This window comes from Electrophorus electricus, chromosome 6 (genome assembly GCF_013358815.1).
Source record: "Electrophorus electricus isolate fEleEle1 chromosome 6, fEleEle1.pri, whole genome shotgun sequence".
Taxonomy (NCBI): domain Eukaryota; kingdom Metazoa; phylum Chordata; class Actinopteri; order Gymnotiformes; family Gymnotidae; genus Electrophorus; species Electrophorus electricus.
In genome coordinates, this window is record NC_049540.1 from 15536376 (window position 1) to 15552456 (window position 16081).

A 16081-nucleotide genomic window follows, 5' to 3' on the forward strand; every position below is an offset into this window, starting at 1 on the left:
CTCCCTCTCTATTGCTGCTCTCTTCCTCAGTTCCTCCAGTAATACTGGTCTACCCAGAAACTCAGGCCCAAGAACCTGGTGTAGCTGCCAGTCTACACTGCCATGCTGATGGCATTCCCAACCCCAAACTCACCTGGCTGAAGAATGGCCTCGATCTGCAGCCCTACAGTTCTAAGCAGCTCTCGCTCATCGGTAAGTCCTCCAACCTGAAAATTTCTAGCTGTGTTTCCACTTACACAAAGAGTGTGTAGGAAGCAGCTTGAAACATGAGAGACAATGATACATCTCCTCATTAGTCTTCATTGTTAGCCACTCAATGAATAAATGCTAGCATTTGTTTTGGCTGTACTACATCTAGTAGCTAGCATAAACTTTAAAGAAATAAGAGTTAAGGCTTTTCTTATCCAGATCAGGTTCTATGAGTGAAGCCCTGGATCATTGTTTTAAGTAAGAGAAAGATTTACATAGATTCATCTACAGAATACAATACCAACCCATAGCACATAGCCTTCCTTTTACAGTTGGCTTTTAGGTGAGTCTTGACCACCTTGGCCCCCCAGCAATCTGTTTAATTGCTGATTCATATTGACCTAGAATTAAACATTTTATTCGTAGAAAGAGAGACTTGTTTAAATCCTATGCCTTTGTGATTGTCTAGATCATTTAATAAAGCATTGAAGCACAGTTATAAGCATTCAAGAACCCACACAGCCACACAGCCCTCTCAAGAATCCCGAGATTACACAAGTTCCATTGTTAGTCAAGCACTTGGCTCTGTGGGAGGTTTCCTGCATGGGTAATGATAATATAAACAGCTTTCTATGAAATGCCCAATGTACTGTGGTCAGCCACGTGGGCCCCTCTCTTTAAAGGCAGTTTCAATTTCAGCAGGACCACAGTGGAGCATCGTTTATGGAGCACCCCCCTCATTAGAAGGCACTTTACTAGCTGTGTTTGGGTCATTAGTTGCTGTAATAGGCAGTTATCGACATCAGATGCTTGAGAGTGTGCGGGTTTCTTATAGTTCAGTATGAAAATGAAGTGCTTTCGATTCAGGTCTACTGACTGGGTGAATGGGGTAAATGGTTATTTTCAAGTAGTTCAGCAGGGCCCAACGGAGAGGTATATGCCTTTTTATTCATTCATCTTCCTCTATGTGCTGATGTTTCAGTTTACACCATTCAGGAATGGTTATTCAGACAGAGATTATTGTTAGTTCTTGATGCAGTGTGAAGTGCTAATTGTATTTGCAATACTAATCCAGTACAATTTAAGGCTATAAATTTAATCTAGAGGAAGGCATAACCTAAAGTCTGGAACTGTGATTTGACCTTTATAGTTTACAAGATAAACTATAGGATAAGCCAAATACAAAAGCAATCAGAATATGTCTGATAAAGAGACTTTGCAGATGTCTTGTGAATACTGTTTCTCAAACGTGTAGTCACCTTTGTCTATTTTTTTTTTCATATTAATTCAAATTGCATGGTCAGCAATATGGAATTCAGACTCCTGGTTCCTGTAATTGCTATGGTTCCTCTGCCTAGTACTAAAACAGATTCTGAAGTGGGACTTTTAATTTTCCTAAATTCATTTCCATATGTAGGCCAAAGTGCTGTTATGGATTGCACATAGATTGTTTTTCCTCATGTATGCATTTCACTTATAATTCATCATGTTTAATATTTGTAATAATTATATAAGAGTTATCAGTACAAACAATAATAGGATGCATATTGAAGGAGAATACACATAATATTTGAAACTGAAAGCTGCAGGCTGCAGTTTCCCTGCAGAATAGCATTTTTGGTATAAGTGAAGGTGCTTTTAGCTCATGAAAGTCTCCCAGGAAGAGGGATCGAGATCAAGTCCACACTTCAAAGAATAAAAAGGAAAAAGTGCATGCTATGAGGATGCTGAGGTAAAAGGAAAGACAGAAGAACCAGGGAAGCTGTGGAACGAGAAAGAGAAAGAGAGTGAATAAAAGAGCTCAGTGGACATGCACAAGTTCTTTGACACAAAACATGAAAGCAATATCAGACTCAGGCATTCTTCAGTTGGGATGTGTTTTAAAGATTTCTGTATTGTGATCAAGGCAGCTGTGGTGGGGAGCGATAGATCTGAGGATGCACCCATAGATCAGAAAGGGCCAACACACAACAGATGTCCCAGGATATCACATATAGCACAGTTCTGCCTGGAGGTTAAACAGCTAGAACCTAGATTTTCTCACCTTCATAGTTTTCAATAATACTTTTTTAATTGCCTGCACAAAATTTCATGGTTCAAGTCGATACAATGAGAGCATCTTACTTGTTTCAGTACAGTGAAAATATGGATTTCATGACAATATACTTTACATTTCCATTTTCACTTTGATAAAACATTCACCATTACAAAACTATGACATTTTACACTTTGTTATGAGACAGCAGCCTGTTCCATTCAGAGTGATTTTTATCAACATATGCAGCCTAAAACAAAAACAGTGCTTTATAATGCAGCAAAACCAGAAAATATTCATAGTAAAGGGAGAATGGATTTTCTCAGGATATGCACCCCTCATAGTGAGCTTTCTTGTTTACACTTTTTTAACACACCTCACAAAATTTAGACAGTGTTTTTCGTACCTTAGTCCTACACCCTGTGGTGCAAGTGACGAGCATGAATCCTACCGGGAGTCTGAGTAGAGGATGGTGCCCTCTACCAAGGGTGCTTCAGTGGCATGCCAACCCATGTTTACAGTTGAGAGCCTTGCATCAAGTGAGAAAACTCGGCATGATGTGGCTTTACACAGCTAAGAGATCCCATCTTTGTGTTTTCTCCTCAGCCAACGGCAGTGAGCTACATATCAACAGCGTGCGTTATGAGGATACAGGAGCATACACATGCATTGCCAAAAATGAAGTCGGAGTGGATGAAGACATCTCATCCCTGTTCATAGAAGACTCTGCACGAAAGACATGTGAGTAGTGATATAGATAATGAGACAGTTGCAAAGTTAGATCTAAGTATTATAAAGTCGGTATCCTACATGGTCTACATAGCTGTTCCCAAGCCCTAGGCCAGTTCTCTTTTGGCCCTAAGACTGTCAGAGTTGACAACTCTGACATCTATACAAGCTAAGCAATCCTGCAGTATTACACTGCTCCACACGAGGGATTAGCATTTTAATTCTCTGCTATATTTAACATGTTAATTCTGGTATTTGCTCATATATAATAAAATTTAGAGACTGTGTGCTTTTCGAACTCTCTCTCTCTCTCTGTCTCTCTCCATCTCTCTCGGCATGTACATATCGGTGTGTGACTGAGGAATTAACTGTTTAATTTTTTATTCAATTTGGCATGTTCATAACTAGATTTTCTTCTGAATTTAGTACCATCCAAATGGGTTTGCAATACAGTTTGATACAAAATATTTATTTCTAAAACATATTTATGTGTAAAAAAGAGATGTAAACAAAAGATTGTATTTCCATTTTGTAATGATAAGTGGTTAGGAGGTGAACGCATACATGTAGAAGAGAGAGATTTATTATGGGCACATCCAGAGTCGTAATCATTATAACAGTCCAGGGTAATAGATCCAATATGCAAGTCCAAGAATACATGATCAACAAAAAGAAAACAAAACTCACGATGACAAAAATGGGTAGCAGGTTATAACAAAAACACAAGCAATGATAAGAACTAACACTAGCAAATAACAAAACAGGCAGAGAAAACACAAGGCTTGGAACACGAACAGCAGCTAGGATTAACACAGAGGCTAGGAATCACTATGACCAGCAAACACACAGGCAAGAAGACAGGGTTTAAATACAAGTACTAAAAAGAATTTAACATGACCCAGGTGCTATAAATGAAGGGTGGAGAAAACGAAACACGGAAACAAAACAAATACCCGAGGCAGGGTAACCATGACAATAAGGATGCTAGGAGGTGCCAAACATGACACATTTATTTATTCACTTACTAGTAATGTTACATTATGACCCATGAGAGCAATCTTCCTCTGATCATTGTAGGCACAAGCTTAGAATCTGATTTCACAGAAAAGAAAATGTGCACATTTCAAGGCCTCCATTGGTTTGCTCAGCTAAAGATATACACATAAAAGCTTGCTGTTTAATTCATTCAAGCATTAAAAGTTTCTGGAGGCATGCCAAATGTTTCTGGGACAAACACTTAATGTCTTCCTGGCAAAGGCAGTAACGCAAGACAGATGACAAGTAGGAGTTTATGGGGCCACTCTACATTCGGTCTGCTAATTGGAAAAAAGTAGTTTACCGAAAGCAGAAGCAGAATTCTCTTCTTCTCCCTGTATGTATATATATTATCTGACAATCACTGATAGGCTTGGACCACATTAAATACTGTAGCTAGGTTATTCTAGACTGAATTGGCCAGGAAGAGCATGAGAGTTCAATTTATATATTACTGTAAACTTTCTGTAAGCTTTCTAATCATTTTAATGTATGTTTATACCTTTCTGTGAGATTTTGATCCTTTTATTCAGTGAGGTCTTATAACTTGAGTGATGCTACAACCAATATACAAATGTCTACAGCATGTTTTGTTGAATGTGCTCACTCATTCAGAACGATGGATGGTGTAGTGTGAATTTCAAGATCAGAAGTTCATGTTGCGTAGAAGGATGGGATGAACAGAACCATTTATTAATATATATTTCTATGTCTTCAAATGTGAATATTTTTTGTCCAATTATTAGTCGTTTAAATACAGTAAAACAACTTTTGATCTATAAATTCTTTGAAATGAAAGGTATCACATTTCTTGTTCTGTTCTTCCCTCAAATAAAGTTATCGTAGTATCAGAGCCAAAAAACACTGTGGGGTTTTCTGCTTTACTGCTTTAAGTCACACTAATAGGAATTGTCCCTGTTATCTGAGAAGGACAGGGGTACAGTGGACAAGGAAATATGTAAGGGCTAAGATTTCTGAACAAGTAGCCTCAGTTTAAATGGACTTCCTAATGATGCTTTTATCATATATTCTCTTTTCTTCTTTACACTTCCCGGCACTTGGACTTTGCAGTGGCAAACATTCTGTGGCGGGAAGAAGGTAATGTTACTGTGAGTGTGAGTGTGTGTGTGTGTGTGTGTGTGTGTGTGTGTGTGTGTGTGTGTGTGTGTGCTTGTGTGTGTGCATATGTGTGTAGGTATGTAAGCAGTAACTACCAAAAAGCCACCACAGCTCAGCTCACATTGCCCAGTCCATCTGAAATAAGTGTGAGAACTGTCTTTGAGGCAGGGTGAATTTCTCCAGCAGAGCTTTCTGACTGCCACACTGTAGTTGTCAGCATCAACACCACCACTAACATGCACAGCCTATCTGAGAACGTATCTTTTACACCTTGTATCTTTTGACAGCATGACAACTCTGCTGTCTGAGAAAGCATTACTCTGCTAGTGTGCACCTGCTAATTAACAGCTGTTGTTTGCCGTCAGGTGACAGACCTCCAACTGCATTTTTTTTTTTCATGTCAGTTTTAGCTCCACTATCCACAAGCAATTTTAATAGACTGAGAACTGCACAGTTTTATACTAGGTCCTAAATCTCTCTTTTGCTGCATGTGAATACTGTGTTAGGTGAATATTGGCTGAAATGACATCATTTATATGATTGTGTGTTTTTCATTCCAGGCCTGAGTGTGGGAAATATGTTCTACATTTTCTCTGATGAAGGGATCACGATACTGCAGCCTGGCAACTGCGAGATTCGGAGGCATATCAAACAAAGTGAAAGGATTATGGCCACTTATGTAGGTGTTAAAAGTGCTGAGCATAAAGGGCAAAAATATTTTTTAGTAACACTGAGAATCAACAGTTCAGTGTCACCTTAGAGGTGCCAGAGTGTTAGCCAGACGTGTAAACAAGAGTGTGGGGGGGTGCGTCTCTTTTCCTTGAGAAAGTAATTATTTATTATAGTTATTTTGAAATGCTTGAAGATTATGTTCAAACTTTATCATTATAAACTTCTTGAAGCTGTATAGAGATAAATTAGTATTTTATTGATTTTTTACCCGTTTACTTAATTTATTAATAATAACTAATAAAACAAAATAAGATAAGACTATATATTTTACATGGATTGTACCATATTTTACAAAATGCAAATGTGAAATATCAGACCCTTCACTGTCAAAACCATTCATTCAACACACACCATGTAATTTTTCAAATCCCACCTTATTTGAGTGTTTTGTACTATCAAGTATTCATACCCCACTCTAAACTTGGCAAGTGTGTCCTGTATTTGAATATTATCTGCATCCCAGTTTTTAAATGGCAGGATCAGGTGTGTATAAAACAATATTGGAATACACTATCTGTGTGTAGTGCCATGTCATCCAAAGGAGACAGTGTAGATCACAAACGAGATCTTCCTACACTTTGTCCACAAAGCCAAGTACTCTTTCAAAGCTCTTTCAGCACAGTCCTCACCAATGTTTTGAAAGATCATAGCTTCAAACCATCATGTATTATTTTCTCTGTAAAAAGAAAGAAAGAAGAAGAAATGTGCTAATTTTTCCATGGTTTTCTAGGAGGAAATGTGTCCCAAAAGTGAGGGGGTTACACCCCAACACTGTGTGTGGGGCTCAGCAGTTAGTGTGCGGAACAAGTATGTCTACGTCTCCCAACCTTTTCAGAAAAGGCTGCTAGTCATCGATACCCAGGCACAGAAAGTTGTCCAGGTAGGCAGACACCTCTGACTGAACATAAACTGGTTTGGCTTGCTGTGGAGTGCGGTCAATGTGGTGCTAGTATTTGTTTATTTGTGTGCATCTGTTTTCTATTTTCTGTTGAATTGTGCTAATTTTAAAGAAGTTGAGACTGGCTTAGTTACATACTTTTTAATTTACTCATTGGCCTTTTGTTATAGTCAAATTATTGCAATTTGGGATTTTAAGGTAAAGAATCCATTACAGCTCTAACAGAGAGCAATGCTGTGAGGAAGTAAAAAATGTGCAATTCTGAGCAGAAAAGGCAGCATAAGATGGATGGAAGTGGAAAAGGCAAGAGTGAGAACAGGAAGTGACAGGATTAAGAGTAAAACAAAACGGTTTTCCAACACAGAGCATAGATACCGCTCATAGTAGCAGGTTGGACACAGTAACTGTGTTCAGGGTGTGTGTGTGTGTGTGTGTGTGTGTGTGTGTGTGATAAGGTTAATGCATGCCTTCAGATATGAAAGCCCCCTTTGCCTGAGAATTCAGAGTAACTATTTTAGGATGAGCACTACCGCCAGCTATCAAATAACATCAACTTTGCAATCATGTCTGTAGATCATCTGATAAATGATTTACCTGCTGCCATCCCCTGGTGATGAGTCCTCCTTTGCATAACATATGATAACAAGACCCAGCATTCATAATTACAAGCCTATAAATCAGTACCATCCTCTGTTTTTCTGAAAATGTTCATTTTGTTCATAAACTGAACGTTTACAGCTTTTACTGTTTAAACAGAAATATTAGTAAAATTGGAGTTTGTGATCAAAGGTAGACCTTTTAAAGTGATTCACATTTGGCCTTGAGATTTAATTAATTAAGTAAGAATTAAAAAATATATAATTAAACTGATTATAGACAATAAACATCATGCCCCAACTGGTAGAATAAAGTGCAAAAAATCATAAACATTCTCAGCATTCTACTACTAATAAATGGACTAGTGTGTTGAGACTCCCTGCATTTACATTTACATTTACATTAACGGCATTTAGCAGACGCTCTTATCCAGAGCGACTTACAAAGGTGCTTTGTTATTTACTCATAGAATACATCCTAGCCAGTAGAGTAGGTTAGAGTCCAATATACCAATGAATTGGAATACTGTAGAAATACAGGGATCAATGCTGATGCCTAGAAGTACAAAATACATAAAATCTTAGACAATCATGAGTGCAATAAACAATAAGTACTAGAATATGTAAGTCAACATCAGTATGACAAACAATACCCTACTGTATAAATACATAAATAAAACTGAACACATTAGCAGAACACACTTGAATTATAGAGCAGGGTGATGAGAAACATCCAGCATCCAGTGTAACTTGTACAATATCACACACCACTGAATCATGAGCATGCAATCACTAATGTAGATTTTCTCTCTTGCAACACAAGGAGCACAGAAAGACAAAATATACAGCATAGGGATGTATAATGTTTAACACTGCATGGCATCCATAAGTACAATGGGTAGAGACATAACAACTGAGATTTAATATTATCACTTCACCATGTGGTGCTACCCAGAGGAGGAGAGGTTCCCCTTTAAAGTTTTGAGTCCTCTCAAGGTTTTTCCCTCATCTTCAGGCCACAGTAGGGAATTTTCTCTTGCCACTTTTTTTCCTTTTCAGTTTTTTTATTGTCTGTTTATTCTGTGGGATGAACTGATGATTCCATACTCGCTCAAGCTCATGAGTAGTCAAAAATGTGAGGTTCTAAATGAAAACTCTCATTTCCTAATTTTGACTCAGTGGAGCTACACAGTTTCTTCATATAGCAGGTCTTATTTGTATTTCTCAAAATGAATTAAATAGAATCTGAGAACCATTGAGGTGTTTGGAAGTCCGCCATTTTTCCATCTTATTTTATTGATTGTCTTTCACATGGATATCGTAATATCATGAATGCTTCTCTCTTTCTGAATAATCTTTGAGTATCTTTTAGTTTTAATACACATGTAGATACTAATCCTAATGTGCATAATAATCCTTACTCTCTACTTTTTAAGAGATGAAGATGATATATGAGACAAAAATCTTACAGTTTATATACATAATGCACAAGATGTACTTGTATAAGTACACTTTCTGTTTAATTCTATAATTCATGGCTTTCTCATTTTGAAACAAAGCAATCACTTAATCACTTTTTTTTGTCCATGAATTTAATTATTTGCCTTTAAATACTGAACAAAGCAGCCAATACATTAGATTTGTTAGAGTGAGTCATGTCAGCCAGTCACTGATTTAGAAGTTGAAACCAACATGCATATCTGCTCCACACAGAGTAGGGCTGTAACATAAAACATGTAAACGATGATATGTATTCAGAATACAGAAATTAAGTATTTAGCTCAATACATTTTGAAAAAGCAGCATTCAGAATACAGACAGAAAACCGACAAATAGTACTACAGCACAACCTCTACACATGTACCTTTTGAAATTTTAAATATATTCATAATGTGTATATATATTGAATATATTACTCTTTTTATGTATTTTAAAGAGTACATTACTAAATATGGTTAGCACAGTATATTCAGATTTAAGTCATTAACACTTTTTCACCATATTCCCCCTAACCCTGGTTCCTCATCACTGCGGGGTAGATCGCAGTGTAGCCCTTATTGCAGAAGTGCTTGATCCATTGGTAGTGGCCACTGTTCTGGGCCCCTAAAATGACTCCTGCTCATCGTTTGCTTCTTCATGTGCAGCACTGCCCCTCAAGGATGGTTAAGAGGGTTTTTCTGACCACATGGCAAGTTACAGTTGTTCCGTCTGTTTTTTATTTTGCTTTTTCCTCACAGGCTGTAGAAACAGACCCAGTGCCAGTCAGGCTCTTCTATGACAAGTCCCATGACCAGGTGTGGGTGCTGAGCTGGGGAGACATTCAGAAGACCCATCCCACCTTGCAGGTGAGTGACGCGATATGCGGAGGCTTAAATAGATGAGGGACTAATCATGCACATGCAATCTCAAAGGCCAACATTGTTGTCTTAATGCAAGATTTATATTATATAACCTTCTGGTAGTGATTTATAGTCACATTTGCTTTTAATGTATGTATGTCTTTTGCCATATATTACCATAGCATATTTAGTATGCTGTTTGCACACCAACCCCCAGCACCCCCTGGAGTTAAATAATGTAACTAAGCCCTTTTATTTCAACAGATATTTAATGACTATGTTCTGGGTGTGAATCCAACACATCTTGTATGGGATTTAGGTGTAGGGCAGTCTCACTGTTGTCTTACTTTTGGGACCACCGTCATGCTGTTTATGACTTCGCTGGATTGTGAGAAGTTCAGAATAGGCAGGGGAGCACCGTAGGACACAGCACCTATTATTCTCTTTCACAAAGGAAGAATTCCATTAAAACACTGCAAGGCTGTCTCCACACAGTGATAAAAACCCACCTTATTATCATGGGAACATGTTTCAGTTCTCATCTGGTTTTCCACTCATGGTGGTATCGTAATGTCATACACACTTTTTCCTCATTGAACCAAGAGCTTTATACAAAGAGAAAGGAAGTAAAAGGTCCTTTTGTCACTCTTTCCTGCTTGTTTTAATAATATTCGTATCATATTACTATAATGTGTGGAAAATTGCCTCATCTCTCTCTGCTTGCTCAGGCTAGGACACACACACCATGCCACAATAGTAATGAATAATTACCACAAAGGGTATGAATCACTCAAATGGTCAGGAGCAGATTTTACAGGGAAGCCACATAATGGGCTGTGGGGCATATAGATCCTCACCACATATAAATGGCTTGATAATGTCATGACCATTTGAAGCACGGCAATTGACCTGGGCATTTGCAATTTGTGGAAGCTAAAAGCAATACCCCTCTTGAGTGGTGCAATATCAAGTAGGCTTCTTCTTTTTTTTTTTTTTTTTTTTTTTACAAATTATGTAATATCCTTTGTCAAACATCTAACTTAGATCACCAATTCATTGCATTAAGCAAACAAGCAAACAAGCCAGTAGTAAGATAGAAGAGCATTTTATTAGGTTGGCTGTGTTCCCACAGCTAGAAGAGTCTGATTTTGACAGAAGGAAGCAGATCTGTCTAGTTTGCAGCCATAATCAACTGAACCAGTTGCCTTATAAAGACTGTATTACAGACATCTGTTATGTAAAATTATGAAATATGTGTTTTAAATAAACAGGATTCTGTAGTGCCGTTCTCATAGAATTATGGTCACAGACATTATTGGGTTCTTAACTCTGGCTATGTGTGTGACTGAGGATCAAAATGCTAATTAAAAAGAAAAGGAAAAAAAGCCTTCTTTCTAGTTGAATATGTACTGCTTCCTGCCCTCAGAGTCAAGAATTGTTTGCATTTGTACAGCCTATGTATAACAATGGTCACCTTTAAAACATCAAAAAGCATTATTTAAGCATTTACTGATATAATCAGATAGTAAGGCATTACAGGAATCCAATCTGGAAATTGAAAACATATGGACTAGGTTTCAAACTTTTATGCATTATGTAAAGGCTGTCCTTGAAATACTTTAAGAAATAATAAAACAAAATATAACTGAAGAAACATCAAACAAACAATGAGAAGTGTGACATAGTCACCAGTATCTCCAGTACAAATCACAACAAAGGATAACAATGTCTTTAATCAATCAACCAAACTGTCGTTCAAATGCAGGCAAGTTTTTTGAATTATCAAACAACAACATTTAGCAACCAGCAACACATACTTTCATGCTAAATTTACATTAGTTTTAAATTCAAAGACGCCCTTTTAAATAGCAATTTCTTTAGTTTTCATCTCTGTTCTCTAATCTTTACCTTGCCTTTGTTTTTGCCTGCTAAAACAAGTCACTTTTCTTATTTTGCATTGGACTCTGAAGAAGTCTGATATTTTTGGTGAACTCTGGGTATATTTAATTGTGCACCTGGTTTTGGCAGTGTCCAAGAACAGGGCATAATAAAGCATCTGTCATGAGAGCAACTAGGTGGACTCGCAGAAGAGACTGCAAACACACTCCATTAACCATGGTGATGAGATAAATCTCAAAAGCAGGGCCTAGCTATATTTATTCAATCTCTTTTAAGCTCCATAAGGTGAATTCTTCCTCTACGTACAGCTGTTGCATCCAGTTTACATCTATGTACTGCTTTTTATTGCATCGCTTAGCAGGTTCTGTGTCAGTGTTTAAAATGTTACTGTTACACTTTGTTTACATTAGTACTGCACTGTTTCAGGTAATTGTGCAGGCAAGTGTAGGGGAGCTGCATCGCACCATCCGCACACAGTTCCAAAGAGTGGAAGACTTCTATATCCCACCCACCAACCTCATTATCACCCACGTTAGGTATGAAACTCTAGGTCACCTGGGCATAACCTCAATAATCTCATCAACATAGTAATTCCTAAAAGGAGAAATTGGAAAATTATAATCGTAATTAAAATAAAGTGCTTATTATGTCCAAAAAAAAAGACTATTAACCTTTTTTTGACCATTGTCACCTCAGGTTTGGGTTTGTCTTCTTGAAAGTGGAGCCTGCTGTGCATAAAATTGACCTGGAGACCTTCCATTGCATCAAGACCATCAGTTTGAAGAATTATAGTTGTGTGCCAGTAAGAATGGCCTACACTCACTTGAGCGGCTACTACTTTATCCAATGCCAAGGAAAGAACCACTCCAGCCCCAGCCCACAGCTCCTTATTGACAGTGTTACTGATGCTGTCATTGGACCAAACAATGGTGTCACCGGAAGTCCCTTTGTGTCACCTGATGGCCGTTATGTGGTGACACCAGACAATCAGAGCAAAAAACTTAAAGTTCAGACCATCTCATTCCAGGGAGAACTTCAGTTAAAACATGAGCTGAACATCTCAGCTCCTATATCAGACTTGGTTTTTCAGCCATCATTCACAGAGTCAAACCAGTATGTGGCAGTTGCCTCCTCAGCTCTGGGTTCTGACCTGCTCATCTCCGACCTATCCACGGGGAGAAGCGAGCTTCTCAGGAATCTCAAAGAGCCCCTTTCATCCAGCCACTGGCCCTGGGGTGATGTCAACAGGGTGGTGGTCTCCAGTGGTCTGTTTGGACAGTACTTGGTCACACCAGCAGCCCAGTCACTGTTTGTTCTGGATGGTAGACAGAGCAGCCTTCACTGTGAGGTGTCAGACATCAAGAGAGGAAACACAGTGGTCTGGGTTGGAGAGGTATGAGCCACAGACTGCTGGCCGGTTCTGTGCTGAACGGCGTCAGCCTGATTGGCTGACGCTGCCATAACTTTTCAATGGACACAAGTGGACTCAACCCCAGGACTGAGCGAGAGGAACACACACGGGTTATTGTAATAATTGTATACACACATAGACACACAAATGCATGCACATTCACACACACACACACACACACACACACACACACATTAAGTAAATGATGACTATTAGGAAAACCTACGTAAAGAGGGATTGATGATGCCCTTCAGTGCAACAGTGATCTATGAGCACTCACCCTCCAGGAATTGTACATTTTTTGCACTTCTTGTAACACTACTAATATAGTAAGTTAAGCAAAAGAAGAAAGAATAGATGACAACCTTTGAAAAGGAACTATGCACAGAGCTAATATTTATTTCTTTAGATTTCAGCTTTTTTTTTTTCAGGAGGTCTGTACTTCACCAATGCTGCATATAATTATTATAAGGATTATGTCTGTCAAAAAATATCTGACTTTTAAAATTGTCTCTTGCTAGTGAACATTATAGTGTTTGTCTGCCTCGTCGAAATGTTTCTGTACAAGGTTTGAATTAATGGTTTGTTGAACAGTCTGTCAACCTTTTGTTTAGTCTGTTAACCTTTGTCAGAGTTCTGTTGATTATTCATTCATTAAATGGTCGACTTAAGCAAAAGCATATGGGAACATTTTTTGGTCTATATGTGAACTATAATGTGAAAACCTTCCTTACATGCCCCACAAGCTCTATAACATTTTAATAACTGATACACCAATGACATGCCAAAAATTATGTATTAATCTCCTATTGTTCATAACAGTTTGTTTTTATTCTTTTTCATTTTACTTATGTACTTTCAAGTGACCCTGAGAATGCTTTTGTTGCTAAAACACCTGATATGAGTATATCAGGATACCTGATACTAAAAGTAAATGTATGCCTTTATACCCTATCATTGATGATCAAATTTTTATTAAACATGCTACAGAAAATGTTAATTTAAAAAAAGTGTATAAGAAATGCAGAATTAAAAAAAATATATATTAAATAAAACTTCAATATGATTTAGGCTGAATTTATTAACATGTAAAACAGTTTAAAACAACATGAAATATGTTTTTGTCTGTTGTCAAGTTACAAAAGATGTGATCACAATTTGTTAAGTTGAGTAAAATGACTTATTTACTGTAGCCGTAGTTACTGGCTGACTTTATATAGAAATGCCTTGGACCTTTGCTAAATCCTACAAAAAAAATCTGCAAAAATTAGAACCAGCCCAACTGTGTAATAACACTATGTGCCATTTGGGAAGTTTTCCTACATTTTACATCTTTATTAATTTAATAATTTAATAACGTTATTCAAGGGCAAAAATATTTTTTAGACCACTGTTGCACTGATGTAAACTAAGACAAATTTAGAAAATATTAACTAGATCTAACAGTTTTTGTGCAAGTTGCTAAGATGAACCCTAGTCAGATGTACAGTATAAGATATAGGTTTATTAGAATTCAAGACAGCCCGTGGGATTAGACTGAAGTTAACATTTTATGGCACATCTATATGGTATATGTCAATTTGAGCATTTTTGAGCATGGCATACCAAATGCAGATCCTCTGGAGAATCACAAAACTCAATACTAAATTTTAGTTTACCAATCTTATTCAGGTAAGCTCAAATTTACTTTATTTCCGTTCATTTCCTGTGTATGCGTTTGATTTTGCATCCTTTAAATGTATAATTCACATATCTCTGTTAAAAAACGTGGACCTGACATGAAACCCAACCAGAACTTAAACAGAACCAAGTCAGTGTGGTAGACATTAGAGTCACTGTTGTAATTCTATAGTTCTTGTTAGAACACTGAAATGTACAGATTTCAGTTTTGTGTGTTCTACTTTGACAGAATGGTTTGTAAAAAATGAATAAAACAATAATAATAATTGTGGCTGTGTTAAGTAATTAATTACTTTGAATGGTAAAAATGGAATTGCGTTGGTGCAACATCAGGCTAAGTCCAGCATTCAGAAAGAACACTAATTAGCTGCTCATGTGTTTCAAGGGCAAAACATGGTGTAGCCTATATAGTAATGTCCTTTGCATAATCTTCCTAATATATACCTTATATGCTGTTTTAAGGTGCAATGTTATGTTGAAATGTCAGCCTGACTTTTACATATACAGACAGGAACTATGGATTTCTTCTCTCCTCATGTTTTATTTAACTTTGTTCATTTGTCTTCACTACATATTTATTCTCTAAGCCTACTGCAGTTTCAGAGCCTTGTTCTACAACAGGAGTTTTGTTTTGCATATGTGCTAGCTATCCTATTTAGTCACCATGTAAATAAAAAGCATTTTTCACAGGCTCCTTCCATAATCAGACTGAAGGTGTCATGCAAAATATCTTAGATGATGACAGATTTACTTTTCATAATATTTACTTCTATTTAAATTGCAATTTGTTTATGCAGTGACTAATCTGGTACAGTAAACTGCTATTGAGCTGTCCATCAAAAAATAAAATGACAAATGTTTTCTTTCCATTGTAGCCCAAATAGACACTATACTTTTGTTGGAGCAGATGTTTGGATGTACAGCTTATTTAACATCAATACATTTAATTTGTTTGACATTAAAAGGCAAGTGTAATATGTTTAATATGGTTTTGTACTATACTATGTACTGTAGCATATTATTAGTAAGCCACTAAAATATTACCAAATAATAAGACTTACTATATATTTATAAGGCTAGAGGACCAGTCTCATCACCAGGACAGTGTAATGCATCCACAGACCATGTTGTCCAAAGGAATGAGGGATCCTTAAGTAGTCTGGGTGGTACCACAGCTGTCCTGAAATGCAGTGGAACCTGTAAACAGAAAGGATTGTATGCACAAGATCTAACTATGACAAAACCTATATACTAACAGGTGAAGTTATTTTAATGCTCATGATATGTTGATTGTATGTTTGTGTTTTTTCTAAGGCATGCCTAAAAAGAACCTTTAAACTGTCTCTACTTCTAACACCTGTGGATGTAACAGAACATAACAGACCCTAGAGAGGCGGGGTTATGGGTATAAACACGCTG

At 37.2% G+C, this 16081-nt stretch overlaps 1 protein-coding gene across 1 annotated transcript in view; it reads left to right on the top strand.

The window, feature by feature from the left end:
- Positions 1-13174, top strand: part of fstl4 (follistatin-like 4) — a 116818-nt gene extending 103644 nt beyond the window's left edge. The window contains exons 9-16 of the mRNA XM_027011011.2: positions 31-192; positions 2831-2965; positions 5060-5086; positions 5668-5786; positions 6570-6719; positions 9571-9678; positions 11998-12107; positions 12268-13174. Coding sequence (XP_026866812.2) covers positions 31-192; positions 2831-2965; positions 5060-5086; positions 5668-5786; positions 6570-6719; positions 9571-9678; positions 11998-12107; positions 12268-12970 — 1514 coding nt within the window. The 3' untranslated portion in view covers positions 12971-13174. The remainder of the gene's footprint in view (positions 1-30; positions 193-2830; positions 2966-5059; positions 5087-5667; positions 5787-6569; positions 6720-9570; positions 9679-11997; positions 12108-12267) is intronic.
- Positions 13175-16081: the final 2907 nt, after the last annotated feature.